Source organism: Ovis canadensis, chromosome 14 (genome assembly GCF_042477335.2).
Source record: "Ovis canadensis isolate MfBH-ARS-UI-01 breed Bighorn chromosome 14, ARS-UI_OviCan_v2, whole genome shotgun sequence".
NCBI lineage: Eukaryota > Metazoa > Chordata > Mammalia > Artiodactyla > Bovidae > Ovis > Ovis canadensis.
In genome coordinates this window covers 38,473,951-38,489,214 of record NC_091258.1, presented here as the reverse complement: position 1 = coordinate 38,489,214, position 15,264 = coordinate 38,473,951, and the positions used below count along the sequence as shown (strand labels likewise).

The 15,264-nt window shown below is 47.9% G+C and overlaps 1 protein-coding gene across 2 annotated transcripts in view; it reads left to right on the top strand.

Annotated features, from left to right (window-relative positions):
• The first annotated feature begins 2,206 nt into the window (after positions 1-2,206).
• PLLP (plasmolipin) overlaps positions 2,207-15,264 on the top strand; it is a 28,827-nt gene continuing 15,769 nt past the window's right edge. Inside the window, exon 1 of one of the 2 annotated variants that reach the window (XM_069549912.1) lies at positions 2,207-2,545. In XM_069549912.1, coding sequence (XP_069406013.1) covers positions 2,411-2,545 — 135 coding nt within the window. In that variant the 5' untranslated portion in view covers positions 2,207-2,410. Of the gene's footprint in view, positions 2,546-6,930; positions 7,059-15,264 lie in introns of those variants that run through there. The other variant, XM_069549913.1, reaches the window with a different exon arrangement.

Here is a 15,264-nt window from a genome sequence, read left to right as displayed (position 1 = left end):
ACAGACCATGGGGCCGCAAAGAGTTGGACACAACTAAGCAGGCACAGATTAGACAGGTGCTCCAGATGATGTGTGGAGGTGGCCTTTCAGACAGAAGGAGGGGAACTCACCCTGGGAACAGGGAGACCCTCTCCTCCACAACCTCAGCTGGCTCTCTGTTCCCCTGTCCCAAGAACCCAGGGCTTCCTTGGCAAAAGTGGGGGCTGTGGGTGGGCGTCACATTCCAGCCTGGGGACAGGTTCCTTCCCACTTTTTCTGACCGGAGGCGAGTGAAATTGGTTTGGAAGAAAAGGTCGAAGAAAAAAAAAAAAAACAGTACAGTGATTGAGTCTTGCTTGTTGCCATTTGAAAGGAATGAAAGTGGGATTAAGCAAAAACACAGAATCCAAACAAAAACAAAAACAAAAATACTCTACTGTTTTAGAATCTGCCTCGGAAACAATTGTCTTACTGTTTTCTGTGTCATCCTAAAATCAAGGGTTTGCTCGACAGCTTTGTTCTGCACTTGGCCTCGAGCAGTCTGCAGAGAGGCTGGGCTCTGGGTAACGATTTTGCTGTTACCAAGAAGCATTTCTCATTCCCTGAGTATCTACTGTCTGCATGGGGTGGAAAAGAGGGTCTCAGGTGCTTTGGGAAGGGGATGGGAGTGGGGGTTGAATATCCAGTTGAGTAAATATCAAGTGTCACCTTCTCTGAGAGATTATCTTTGATTTCTTTTTTTTTTTTTTCAGTATCTGCTTATTCATTTGGATGCACCAGGTCTTAGCTGCAGCAGGTGGGATATTCGATCTTCCTTGCGGCCTGTGGAATCTGTAGTTGTGGGATCTAGTTCCTTGACCAGAAACCAAACCCATGCCCCTGCACTAGGAGCATGGAGTCTGAGCCACTGGACCACCAGGGAAATCCCCGAGAGGTCATCTTTGACTACTTTGTCTAAAATTTACCTCAGGGTCATCTCTGTCACACTCCTGTTTTACTTATATACGTATTTATGGGCCACACCACGTGATATCTGATTTCCCTGACCAGGGATAGAACCCATCCCATCTGTGAGAGCCCTGAGTCCTAACCACTGGACCGCCAACGAATTCCTGGTTGTTGTTGTTTTTAGTTATAGCACTTGTCACTATCTGAAGTTATCTTTTCTCTCCAGTTTATACTTGTCACCTCCAGTAGGAAGTGGGATCCCAGAAGGCCTTGTGTGTTTTTTTTGCTTGCTGTATTCACATGGCCTGGGATAGGGCCTGACAATATAGTAAGATCTCAACAATCTCTGGTTGATGAATAAACGAAACAATTGTCTGTGCAGGTCTCTATAACCTGAGGGGTGTGTGTGTGTGTTTGCGCGCAAGCAAGTGAGTTTTAGGGCGCAAGTGGAGCAAAGAAACTGTAACTACAACATCATCTCCCGCTTTCTGAGAACCTCCCCGCTCCCCACCCAATGGCAAAGACTTTCCGTGCAATATTTCATTTATTCTGCCGGAGGCTCTGTGAAGTGGGATTCATTCCTCTCCTTGTATTACAGACGAGGAAACTGAGGCTCGGCGATCTTGTCAGTTCAGAAGACCACATCAATTGAGTCATAAAAGGATCTCCTCCTTCCACGCACTCCCACATTTCATCCAGACCCTCCCCTCATGGATGCTCGGACATCTGGGACCCTTTGGGGCTTCCCTGGTGGCTCAGAGGTTAAAGCATCTGTCTGCAATGTGGGGAACCTGGGTTCGATCCCTGGGTCAGGAAGATCCCCCTGGAGAAGGAAATGGCAACCCACTCCAGTATTCTTGCCTGGAGAATCATGGCAGGCTGCAGTCCATGGGATCACGAAGAGTCGGACACGACTGAGCGACTTCACTTTCAGACGATCCCGCTTTACGGGGAGACTTCAGAGAGGTGCAGGGGCTCGCCCAACAGCACACAGCGCTGGAGAGACATCCAGGAAGGATGTGGGTAGCTTTGCAAGCAGCCGCCAGTTTATCCTAAGGCTCAGAAGCCAACGGCGAGGAGGGCGCGGAGCGCTCAAAGCCGCCCCGAATGTGGGGGAAATTGCCAGCAGGCGGCTTTCCGGGGAGAGACAGGTGCGGCTGTCTAGGCTGGTTCTGGTGGAGCCATCTCATTGACCGCGGCCTCACTTTGCGCGTCTGTAAAGAATTGGCAACTTCGTGTGCGGGTCGGAGCTGGACCCGCCGGCGGTGAGCGAAGGGTTAAAGGGGCGGGTCCCGTGACGAGGGCCGGGCCGGGACTCCTGTAGCACCTGGCGGCTCGCGGCTCCCCGCCCAGACGCCGCGCGTAGCTCCGGGAGCCGCAGCGCCAGCGGGAGCCCCCCGGGGAGGAGCCGCGCAGAAGCCGGCACCCGCCGCGGGAGGGGCGGCGACGACGGCCGCAGCAACCTCGGGAGGCGAGCGGCGCCATGGCAGAGTTCCCGTCCAAAGTGAACACGAGAACCAGCAGCCCGGCTCAGGGAGGCGGCGCCGTGGTGTCGACGCTGAGCCCCGACTTGGGGTTCGTGCGCTCCAGCCTCGGTGCGCTCATGCTCCTGCAGTTGGTGAGCGCGCTCTCGGGGCCTGGGCCCCGGGACCGGGTTAGGGTGGTGGTGTAGAGGGGTCCCGGCCGGGCCTGGAGGGATCGGGGATCCGGAGCTACCCTTTATCTTTGCTCCCCGCACACCCCCAACCTAGGCTCACACGCGCCCCAGGGCGCCTTGCCTTCCTCTGGGGGTGCTTGTAGGACGGACGCTCCGGAGATCTCCTTGGTACCCTCTCACCGCGAGACGCCCTAGTTGCCGTCTCTTAGAGCACACGCAAGATGTACCAATGTCAGAGTGCCTATCACTAGCGCCCCATCGTTCCGTCCCCTCTGGTCACCAAGAGGTCATCCACAGAAGCGCTCACAAACGCCACAATCACTGCGCGCGACTGTTTCCCCCGGACTCTGGCTCGCCCTTTGCCAGGAATATGCCCTCAGCTCTCCAGCACACAGCCTGAGGCAAAGTCCGATCTCAGCTGATCCTCTGCCGAGCTCCGAGCTGCCCCCGGTGGCTGGCGCCCCAAAACACTCCTCGTCTAAACAAGCGGGCACATACGGAGGCAACACAGACACTTCAGCGGGCCCTACGGCCCCTGCGAGGGAGCCCGACTCATCTAGCTTCCACTGGGTAACCTGCAGCTTTCCGGCCGGTTTGGCCCCTGGGGGCCAAGATACCACGCCCAGCGTTGGGGGAGGGCTTGGTGGGAAGGCAGAGGCAGGAATCCTGTATCTAATACCTTTGGTATACCCCTGCCCAGGCGGATCGATGGCCACATCCCTTTCTGCAGCAGTTTCAGGGTTGGAGGTGTTAGCTTCCCGCCCACCCCTGCTCCGCCCCGCAGTACCCTGTGGTTCCAGTCTGGGAGCTGGGTGGCTGCCCTGTGGGAGGGGTTTGTTGCGTTTTCAGGGGACTAGCGGGAAGCTGGACGCGGGTCAAGATCCATCTTCCGTTAGGGCACCTCCTGCTGTCCCACTGCTGGATCCTAGCAACAAAGCCAGGGGTCAGCACAGAAGGCAGGGGCCCAGATCAAGCTTCCCTCTTTACCCAGGGGATCACACTTTCTCCTGCACCAGTGCTATCTCTTTCAGTTCAGTTCAGTCTCTCTGTCGTGTCCGACTCTTTGAGACCCCATGGACTGAAGCACCCAGGCTTCCCTGTCCGTAATCAACTCCCTGAGCCTGCTCAAACTCATGTCCATCTAGTCGGTTGGATGGCATCCAACCATCTCATCCTCTGTCATCCCCTTCTCCTGCCCTCAATCTTTCCCAGCATCAGGGTCTTTTCAAATGAATCAGTTGTTTTCATCAAAGTATTGGAGTTTCAGCTTCAGCATCAGTCTTTCCAATGAATATTCAGGACTGATTTCCTTTAGGATCTCCTAGCAGTCCAAGGGACTTTCAAGAGTCTTCTCCAACACCACAATTTAAAAGCATCAATTCTTGGGCGCTCAGCTTTCTTTATGGTCCAACTCTCACAACCATACACGACTACAGGAAAAACCATACTGTTGACTAGATGGACCTTTGTCAGCAAATAGTCTCTGCTTTTTAATATGCTGTCTAGGTTGATCATAGCTTTTCTTCCAAGGAGCAAGAGTCTTTTAGTTTCATGGCTGCAGTCACCATCTGCAGTGATTTTGGAGCCCCCCAAAATAAAGTCTGTCATTGTTTCCACTGTTTCCCCATCTATTTGCCATGAAGTGATGGGACCAGATGCCATGATCTTTGTTTTCTGAATGTTTTTTTTTTTTTAATGTGAATGTTGAGTTTTAAGCCAAATTTTTCACTCTCCTCTTTCACCTTCACCAAGAGATTCTGTAGTTCTTCTTTGCTTTCTGCCATAAGGGTGGTGTCATCTGCATATCTGAGGTTCTTGATATTTCTCCAGGCAAGCTTGATTCCAGCTTGTGCTTCCTCTAGACCAGCATTTAGCATGATGTACTCTGCATAGACGTTAAATGAGGAGGATGACAATATACAGCCTTGACATAATCCTTTCCCAGTTTGGAACCAGTCTGCTGTCCCATTCCGGTTCTAACTGTTATTTCTTGACCTGGATATGGATTTCTCAAGAGGCAGGCCAGGTAGTCTGGTATTCCCATCTCTTGAAGAATTTTCCAGTTTGTTGTGATCCACATAGACAAAGGCTTTGGTGTTGTCAGTAAAGCAGAAGTAGATATTTTTCTGAAATTATTTTGCATTTTCTATGATCCAGCGGATGTTGGCAATTTGATCTCTGGTTCCTCTGCCTTTTCTAAATCCAGCTTGAATATCTGAAAGTTCTTGGTTCACATACTGTTGAAACCTTGCTTGGAGAATTTTCAGTGTTACTGTGCAAGTGTGTGAGATGAGTGCGATTGATCTGTAGTTTGGACATTCTTTGGCACTGCCTTTCTTTGGGATTGGAGTGCAAACTGACCTTTTCCAGTACTATGGCCACTGCTGAGTTTTCCAAATTTGCTGGCATATTGAGTGCAGCACTTTAACATCATTTTCTAGGATTTGAAATTGCTCAGCTGGAATTCTATTACCTCCACTAGTTTTCTTTTTTGTAGTGATGCTTTCTAAGTCCCACTTAACTTTGGACTCCAGGATGTTTAGCTCTAGGTGAGTGATCACACCAACATGGTTATCTGGGTCATGAAGATCTTTTTTGTATAGTTCTTCTATGTATTCTTGCCACCTCTTCTTAATATCTTCTGCTTCTGTTAGATCCATACCATTTCTGTCTTTTATTGTACCCATCTTTGCATGAAAATTTCCCTTGGTAGCTCTAATTTTCTTGTTGAGATCTCTAGTCTTTCCCATTCTGTTCTTTTCCTCTATTTGTTTTCATTGATCACCAAGGAAGGCTTTCTTATCTGTCCTTGCTATTCTTTGGAACTCTGCATTCAGTTGGGTATAGCTTTCCTTTTCTCCTTTGCCTTTAGCTTCTTTTCTTTTCTCGGCTATTTGGAAGCCCTCGTCAGACAACCATTTTGCCTTTTTGCATTTCTTTTTCTTGGAGATGGTCTTGATCACTGCCTCCTGTACAATGTCACGAACCTTCATCCATAGTTCTTCAGGAACTCTATCAGATCTAATCCCTTGAATCTATTTGTCACTTCCACTGTATAATCGTAAGGGATTTGATTTAGGTCATACCTGAATGGTCTAGTGGTTTTCCTGAAGATGGAGAAGCTCTATACTGTCAGCAAAAACAAGACCACAAGACAGGGAGCTGACTGTGGCTGAGATCATGAACTCCTTATTGCTATCTCTTTCAGAATTCCTCAGATCTCCTCCTGTGAGCCTTGTCCCCAACCTCACCCTCAGGCTCTCTTGGAGGAGCTTGTAGGTGTTCGTCCCCACCCCAGGAAAAAATGTGGAATTGGAATCTCAGTCACTACAGCCCAGAAATCTGCATTTTAAACTCCTCTGAGTTGTCTGGCAGATTCTCTGGGAAGGGAGAGGGAGGGGCAGAGGTTCCCCCAAATTTAAATCTGCTGGTAGGAAGGGCCTATCTGGAGCGATGCTGAGTGCTAGGCTTCTGCCTGCTTGTGAAGGGAGCAGTTGCCAAGCACGAAGGAAGTCCCCAACCCAAGGGTGTGGAAGCACAGAGGAGAGAGAATCAGTTCCGAGGTCAGGAAGGCTTTTGACATTGCCCTTTGGGCTTTCCTTGCAGCTTAGCTGGTAAAGAACATGCTGGGTTTGATCCCTGGGTTGGAAAGATCCCTTGGAGAAGGGAAAGGCTATTGGCTCCAGTATTCTGGCCTGTATAGTCCATGGGTTCCCAAAGAATTGGACACGACTGAGTGACTTTCACTTCACTTCACTGATATCTGAGGCAGAAATAGGGAAAGGGTGCTAAAAGGGCAGGTGATCATGCAGGCCAAGGCTTGGGGCTGGGGAAGTGGAAGAGAAGTGGGGAGCAGGCTTCCCTGGTGACTCAGATGGTAAAGAATCTGCCTGCAACGCTGGAGATCCAGGTTCAACCCCTGGGTCAGGAAGATCTCCTGGAGAAGGGAACGGCAACCCACTTCAGGATTCTTGCCCAGGAGATCCCATAGACAGAGGAGCTCTATGGGCTACAGTCCATAGGGTTGCAAATAGTTGGACATGACTGAGTGATTGAACACACATACACATGTAGGGAGAGTAGCCAGCAGGTTGATTTAGCCGGTGGAGGGGAGGAAGAAGTTTTCCTCTACCCATTGAGTTCTTCTGGCTGGTCTAAGAGTTAAATTGACATGAAAGAGATGAACATGAGAAAAATCAAACAAGGTTTAATGCTATGTACACATGGGAGAGACCCAGAAAAACTGAGGAACTCAAAAAATGGCCAAAGCCCTCCCCTTAAATCCCATCTTCAGCTAAAGAAAAAGAGGATGTTGAGGATGTGAGGTCAGTTACAGGATGTGACTGGGAAAAGCACAAGAAACAAGGGTAAGGTTGTGGTGCAAGTTTAAGTCATTGCTTTTTCCATGGATGTGTTTCTAGAGATTTGGTCAACCTCCTCTCCCTGGTACTGTGAGGGAGACATCCTTACAAATGTAAGCATTTCTTACGAAAGGGTAAAGAGCCTTGGTTCTCAGCTATTCCCTTGCCTGCTTTTCTTAGCAAATAACCAGCTTAAAATTGATATGCCAGAAAGGTGAGTTTGGGGATGGTAAATTTTGCTCCCCTACACCGGAGTTGAAGCACTTGTTTCTGGGTGGCCAGAAGCCGAGGGAGATAAGTGATGACGGTTTTCTGTTTGCATACTTAGGGGGTTTGGAACCTCAGGGGCCTCTAAGCTGGGCTGAGGATGAGGAGGCCATGGGGTGGGTCCCCCACGGTTCACTCTTGGTAGACAGGACCTGAGCATCAGCCCCTTTTGCATTTGAACAATGAGACTTGGAATAAGGGGAACTAGAGGAGGGTCCTGCTGTGTCTGTAAGAACTGAAGTAGCTTCCGCTGGAGGAGGCTTGTGTCCCTTGATTTGGGGGTCCCTGTGGGCTTAGCAGCCCAGTCCTGAGCATCTGGGTCCCATCACACACAGATGTAGACAGAGATGTCGATGGAATGTAGGACTGCCCAGAGAGCTGTAGGGGAGCTTGGCACTTAGACTCCAGGGACTGGCTGTGAGTGGGATGGCCTTCCTTTGCCCTCCCTGCAGTGTTTTTGGAGCCCAGGGTGGGAGGATGAGAGTCTCCCATTGGAGTGCTGAAGACCTGCACTTTTTCGTGACTTCACCAATTGGCTTGTGGGAGAAGCTGCTTCCTGAACTGTTTCTCCGGCAATGGACAGTTGCATGGGGTCTGAGACAAAAGGGGCTCCACTCAATAGGCACCGTGTCTGCTGGGCAGCCAGTGTGGCTCCCACCACTCAGATGCCAACTAGGCTTCAGTCTCTTTGCTAAGAGCTTCATATTCTTGTATATTCCTCCACTTTACAGGTGAGGAAACTGAGGCCCAGAGGTCAGTTCTTGGCCCAAGAGCGCATAGAGTGTTAGAGCTGGGATCGAAGCCCCCAGTGGCCTGACTTTTCTGATCTGCACTTTGTTATCACACTCAGCTGGGCTCATCCCCAGCTGGACACTGGGTGTGGTGCTGTTGTGGGAGCAAAGACCCTAGGTCCAGTGCCTGCTCTCTGGAGCTCTTGGTCTCTGAGGGAGGTGCTCAAAGGATGAGCTTCCTATGGAGGGATTAGGTGGGCTGCCTGGAGGAGGCAGTACATGGGAAGGTATCAGACATCCGTGTTTCCCAAGACCTGGTGAAGGGTTCCAGATGTGGGAGGAAGAAGAGGGGCTGGGTGGGAAGGCCCCAGCTTCTTGAGAAGGAGATGTGTTCTTTGTTTAGTATTAAATGTGTCCTGAAGAACCAGCCTCAGTGTTCACTGATTGTCACTTCCCCCACTCCATCTAGCTCCAGAAATAATATGAAATGGGATATATTAAGTCACATATGACAGAAGAGTTAAAGTAATATTTTTTTTTAAGTTGGTAGTATGTGTGTGTGTGTGTGTATGTGTGTGTGTGGAGATGGGGTAGGGGCTGACTTAAAGAGAGCTGAGAAGAATCTAGACTCTGTCGCAAATTTAAGGCTGTTGATTCTTTGTTGAGTTTCCTAGCAGCCTAGGCAAAAAGGGAAGCAGGAATTTCTACAGATAGCATCTAAAGAGAAAGAAAAATAAAATAAAAAAGGAAGCAGGCATGCCTGGTCTAGAGATAACTCTTGGTCTTAAAAACCGGGAACCTTTGATGCTGCAGATCTTTGTGTGGCTAGTTGGTGGAGGAACTTTGTGGAAGCTGTGGTTAACTTGGCTGATCCCAGAGACTTATGTAGAGTAAGTGTAAAGTGAAGCGCACATTTCTTCTTCTTATTATTTTTTTTAATCTTCCTCCAGCCCGGGGGAGAAAGGTGATCTCCTGGGTTTGCATGCATGTATGCTAAATTGCTTCAGCTGTGTTTAACTTTTTGCAACCCTATGAACTGTAGCCCACCAGGCTCCTCTGTCTATGGGATTCTCCAGGCAAGAGTCCTGGAGTGGGTTACGATTTCCTCCTATGATCTTCCCGACCCAGCAGTCGAACCCATGTCTTTTATGTCTCCCGCATTGGCAGTCAGGTTCTTTATCACTGATGCCACCTGGGAAGCCCCACGTGGGTTTACTGATGAGGGAACAGACTTAGCGAGGCTGAGGAACTTGTGCAAGGACACATGGGGTAGAGCGGCCAAACTGTGATTTGCACTCAGATCTGAGAATCCAAAGCCTGGCTCTAGCTGTGCTTCCTTTTGTTTTGTTTTTGGGATTTTGTTTTGTTTTGTTTTGTTTGGTGGGAAATGGGGTGCCTTGGAGGGGAAGAAGAGGAAATTCAGCATGGGAAACTCATCAGAGGCCAGGGCCACAGGGAAGGCTTCCTGATAGAATGGGCTCTGAAGGTTTATTATGTGAAAGGGGTAGTAAGAAGGAAGTACAGAGCACATGAACCTTGGAGTTTCTCATATAAAGACCCAGCAGTCAGAAGGCTTAGGACAGAGAAGCCCTATGAATGGTCTGTGACAGTAGAGCCATTTGTGTTTAGAAGCGTCTCTCCTATCCTTGGGGCTTCCCCAGCAGCTCAGCAGTAAAGAATCCACCTGCAATGCAGAGATGCAGGAGATGTGGGTTCGATCCCTGGGTCGGCAAGGTCCCCTGGAGGAGGAAATGGCAATCCTCTCCAATATTCTTGCCCAGAGAATCCCATGAACAGAAGGGCCTGGTGGGCTACAGTTCACAGGGTCACGAAGAATGGGACATGATGACTGAGTGACTGAACACACACACAATTCCCAGTTAACAGGGGAACAAACAGATTGGAAGCTTCACTTGCCACTTGATCACAGTGATCCATGGGCGGTCGTGAGAGGACTGGTGGAAGCAGAGAAGCTGGGTTTCAAATCCTGGCTCTGTGATCTTGGACAAGTTCCCCAATACCCCAGTTTCCGTGTCTGTGAAATGGTGATGGTGAGATTGTGGGGGAGGTGGAAGCTGATGCCTGCAGAGGGCTTAGCACAGTGTGTGTGAGAATGAAGGGAAATTATTAGGATTCACAGGGTCATAGAAATCCAGGACTCTTACGCTTGCTCCCAAAGGTCCCCAGGTGTCTCCTCAGCAAGAGCTTGTATGCTCCCAGGGACAGGGAGCTCAGTCTCTCTAAAGGGTGCCTGCTGCACCCTTGTGCGCCTGGGATGGTGAGAAAGTCCTTCCTCTTGGTAATCCTGGATATCTCTCCAGCCCCACAAGGCATGGCAGCTCCTCTCCAGGTTGGAGGCAGGACAGGATCTGAAAGTCAGCTCTTTAGCCTGCTGAGACAATGCTGTTGAGGTCTGAGAGGTGCGAGCAGAGGTTGGCCATGTTGGGATCGCAGTGTTGGGGACTCACAGAGTTTTCCTTAGCCTTGAGTTTTGTGGGATCCATCTCCCTAGGGCAGCGTTCCTGCTGCTGCCTGCTCCCCACCTTCCTCCATGCTCTGCTGTAGGGAGCACAGCCGTGCCTGTACTGTTAGCTCTGCCTACACACCCCACTTGTGGCTGGGGGATTCTCGAATGTTTGGAGTCAATTTGTAATTATATAACCAATATATGGACACATTGATCCCTAGGTTGGGAAGATCCCCTGGAGAAGGGAAAGGCTACCCACTCCAGTATTCTGGCCTAGAGAATTCTATGGACTGTATAGTCCATGGATCCGCAAAGCGTTAAACACAACTGAATGACTTTCATTTCACTTTATTTTTTTATTCTTTGATTTTTTAAAACTTTTAATTCTGTTTGGGGTGTAGCCAATTAACAATGTTGTGATAGTTTCAGGTGAACAGCAAAGGGACTCAGCCGTACATATACATTCCATTCTCCCCCAAAGTCCCCTCCCATCCAGGCTGCCACATAACATTGATATAGCATAATAGTACTATGCAGTAGATTCTTGTTGGTTATCCATTTTATATATAGCACTGTGTAAATGTTGATGGGCTCTTTTTTTTTTTAATGCTTTTATTCTTTTAAAAATATATACAGATATATAGCAAAAACACTTCAGCAGTCCAAAGGGCTATTAATGAATACCAAGGGTTATCAATGAATATATAATCTCTCATCCTGGTTGGGTCACTGCCCACACCCTTATCCCTGGCCCTCGCCGGAGGCATTATGAGTGTGACATTCCAGGGTGAGTCAGTGGGTTATTTACACAAAACACAGGTAGCCCCCCCGCACCTGTGCCTTTCCAGTCTTTCCCTCCTGGCAATATACCTAGGGATGTCCTGTATCATTGCACAGAGAACTACGTGTGTCTTTCTTTTTTAATCCTTTCTTTTCTTAATTTCTTTAATAAATAATATATTTACAACAGTCCAGAATAAAATAGAATGGGAAAGAGCACCATGAGCACTCTCTGTCCCCTCTGGATAGAGTTGACTGCCCCCATGCCCACTCTGTTCTATTTCCTGTGTATACCCCAACCTCTCCCCACTTTACCCCAGGGATATCATCTAACCAGGTGGTGCAGTGGTGAAGAATCTGCCAGCCACTGCAGGAGACTTGCATTCGATCCCTGGAGAAGGAAATGGCAACCCACTCCAGTACTCTTGCCTGGAAAATCCCATGGACGGAGGGGTGTAGTAGGCTACAGTCCATGGGGTCACAAAGAGTCAGATACAACTGAGCGACTTCACTTCACTTCCTCCCTATAACCCTTACAAGTTCTGACCCTTTATTCCCAACTTATAACTAGACCAACTCCAGCTCATCCTCAACACCATTGAGGACATCTTTGTGCCATTTCTTTGCAACAACTTTTGGGCACTACAACCATTTGGGAGACTATCTTGGAAGGGATGGGATCTAAAATTCTAAGTGTAAATCTTGACCAAATTGTGTAGTGGATTTTAACTTAATGGTAAAATTTTGGATAAGATGGGAATTAGAGACATTATCTCAATTTGGGTCTGAAATGGGTCAGGCGGCATCAGTCCCAACCAATATCCCCCTGGGTCTTATCCTCCAAGATTGGGAAAGATTCAGACTACTGGGATTAAAAACAAGGAATCTTGTTATGGTATGTAATCATATTTGGCCACGACATGAGCTAGGAAGCCAAGAAAAGTGAAAAAAGGGAAAGTGAAGTCGCTCAGCTGTGTCTGACATTTTGCGACTCCATGGACTGTAGCCTAAAAGGCTCCTCCATCCATGGGATTTTCCAGGCAATAATACTGAAGTGGATTGCCATTTCCTTCTTCAGGAGATCTTCCCGATGCAGGGATTGAACCCAGGTCTCCCACATTGTAGGCAGACAGTTTACTGTCTGAGCCAGAAGCTAAGAAAAGTGGCCATTAAATGGATTTTGGAGTTATGATACTATAGTGCAGTTAGATTTATATTGTAGAAGGAAATATGTTCAAATTTTCATGGCCATATGTTCAAATTTTCATGGCCTTGTATTTATATAGTGAGACCCAAAAGGAATTTTAGGTGCATGTAGTTCAAAGGGATAATTCTAGTAAGGAGACAGAAGACATTTTAACTGATCTACCCTATGGAGCCATCCAAAGGTTAAATCCTCTGCAAGGAGGAGCCAGAGCTACTACTTGCCTACTGGGAGGAACCATTACCTCAGGGGAATCACAGCTAGGGATAAAAAGAGGCCCCACCCGTATTCAGGAACTTCTTTGTACAGCTGAGTTACCCAAGTTCAGTTCAGTCGCTCAATCATGTCTGACTCTTTGCAACCCCATGGACTGCAGTACGCCAGGCTTCCATGTCCATCACCAACTCCTGGAGCCTACTCAAACTCAGGTCCATTGAGTCAGTGATGCCATCCAACCATCTCATCCTCTATCTAACACTTCTTCTCCTGCCTTCAATCTTTCCCAGCATCAGGGTCTTTTCCAGTGAGTCAGTTCTTCACATCAGGTGGCCAAAGTATTGGAGTTTCACCTTCAGCATCAGTCCTTCCAATGAATATTCAGGACTGATCTCCTTTAGGATAGACTGGTTGGATCTCCTTGCAGCCCAAGGAATTCTCAAGAGTCTACTCTACCACCACAGTTCAAAAGCAACAATTCTTTGGTGCTCAGCCTTCTTTATGGTCTATTTCTCACATCCATACATGACTACTGGAAAAATCATAGCTTTGAGTAGACCTTTGTTGGCAAAGTAATGTCTCTGCTTTTTAACATGATTGTCATAGATTTTTTTCGTTTGTTTGTCATAGCTTTTCTTCCAAGGAGCAAGAGTCTTTTAGTTTCATGGCCGCAGTCACCATCTGCAGTGATTTTGGAGCCCAATAAAATAGTCTCTCACTGTTTCCATTGTTTCCCCATCTTTGACATGAAGTGATGGGACCAGATGCCATGATCTTTGTTTTTTTGAATGTTGAGTTTCAGGTCAGATTTTTCACTCTCCTCTTTCACTTTCATCAACAGGCTCCTCAGTTCCTCTTCACTTTCTGCCATAAGGGTGGTGTCATATGCATATCTGAGGTTATTGATATTTCTCCTGGCAATCTTGATTCCAGCTTGTGCTTCATCCATTCCAGCATTTTGCATAATGGACTCTGCATTTAAGTTGTATAAGCAGGGTGACAATATACAGCCTTGACGTACTCCTTTCCCAATTTGGAACCAGTCCTCTGTGCCATGTCTGGTTCTAAATGTTGTTTCTTGACCTGCATACAGATTTCTCAGGAGGCAGGTAAGGTAGTCTGGTAGTCCATCTCTTGAAGAATTTTTCACAGTTTATTGTGATCCACACAGTCAAAGGCTTTGGCATAGTCAATAAAGCAGAAGTAGATGTTTTTCTGGAACTCACTTGCTTTTTCTATGATCCAGCAGATGCTGGCAATTTGATCTCTGGTTCCTCTGCCTTTTCTAAATACAGCTTTAACATCTGGAAGTTCTCAGTTCACGTACTGTTGAAATCTCGCTTGGAGAATTTTGAGCATTACTTTGCTAGTATGTGAGATGAGTGCCATTGTGCGGTAGTTTGAGCATTCTTTGGCATTGCCTTTCTTTGGGATTGGAATGAAAACGGACCTTTTCAGCTAGCACTGTCAATGATATAAGTTACCAACCAATGCCCTTACAGTGTTGCCTCTGAGAGAAGTTTCTGATGGAAATTGAGGAACAATATGTGTCTATGTACCTTTCTCAATGTCTGATCTAAGTGTGGCAGAGGACAAGCTGGAAAGTTTTTCTGAGGATCCTGAACTCTTTACAAAAGAATTTACCCTATTAGTAAGATCTTTTGATCTCACCTGGGGGCACTTAACAGATTTTGCTATCCCTTTGCTGCACCACCAAGGAAAAGCAGGATATAATACTGTCAGCCGGAGCCCATACAGACCAATTGGCAGCCCAAGCCAACAGGGCCATGCAGTGCACTGGGTGGGGAATGATGCTGTCCCCGAGGCAAATCTGCAATGCCATCACCAGCTGATTCTATTGATAATAGGTAGATGGGACCATATGATTAACTGTTTAATAGAGATTATGAAGAAACTTACAGTAAAACCTGTTAATTATGAAAAAGGTCCAACTGGGATAGGATGAAAAACATGCAGTCTTCTAAAGGAGATTAGTGGAAGCTTTTAGGAGGGATACCTAAGCTTTAAGGAGTATATCCCTCCTCCTCTGAGGGACGGGCCCTTTTGGCTATGCGTTTCATAGCCCAGTCTGCCCCAGACATCAGGCATAAAATTCAGAAAGCAACTGCTGGTCCTCAGACTCCAATGAATGATTTGTTCCAATTGGCTTATTTGGTTTTCAATAATGGGGATATGGTTAAAAAGACTGAATGCACCCAGAGAAGTATGCAAGAGACCCAAATGATTGCAATGGCTTTGTCTGCTCAAAGACCACCAACTAGGAGGCTGTCCTTGCTTGGCCAATCTGGTCCTGGTGGACCACGAGGCCCATGGGTACACATACAAGGCCAGTGTAGCCTCTGTGGACAAAAGGGGCACTGGAGGAAGCACTGTGGTTGATGTGTCCTTTGCAAGTAGCCAGGCATTGGCAGAGGGAATGCCCCAGACACCAGACAGCAGAGGCCCCTCAACCATTGATGGTTTTGCAATCAGAAGACCGATGGGACCCAAGGCCAAAAATGGCTCTGCCTAAAGATACCATCTACATAACTAATGTCAAGCCTCGGGTGATCATTGATGTGGCTTGGTAGAATTTCTTATAGACACGGGTGCAACCTTCTCAGTCTTAACCCAAAGGATTGGAAACCTTAGCT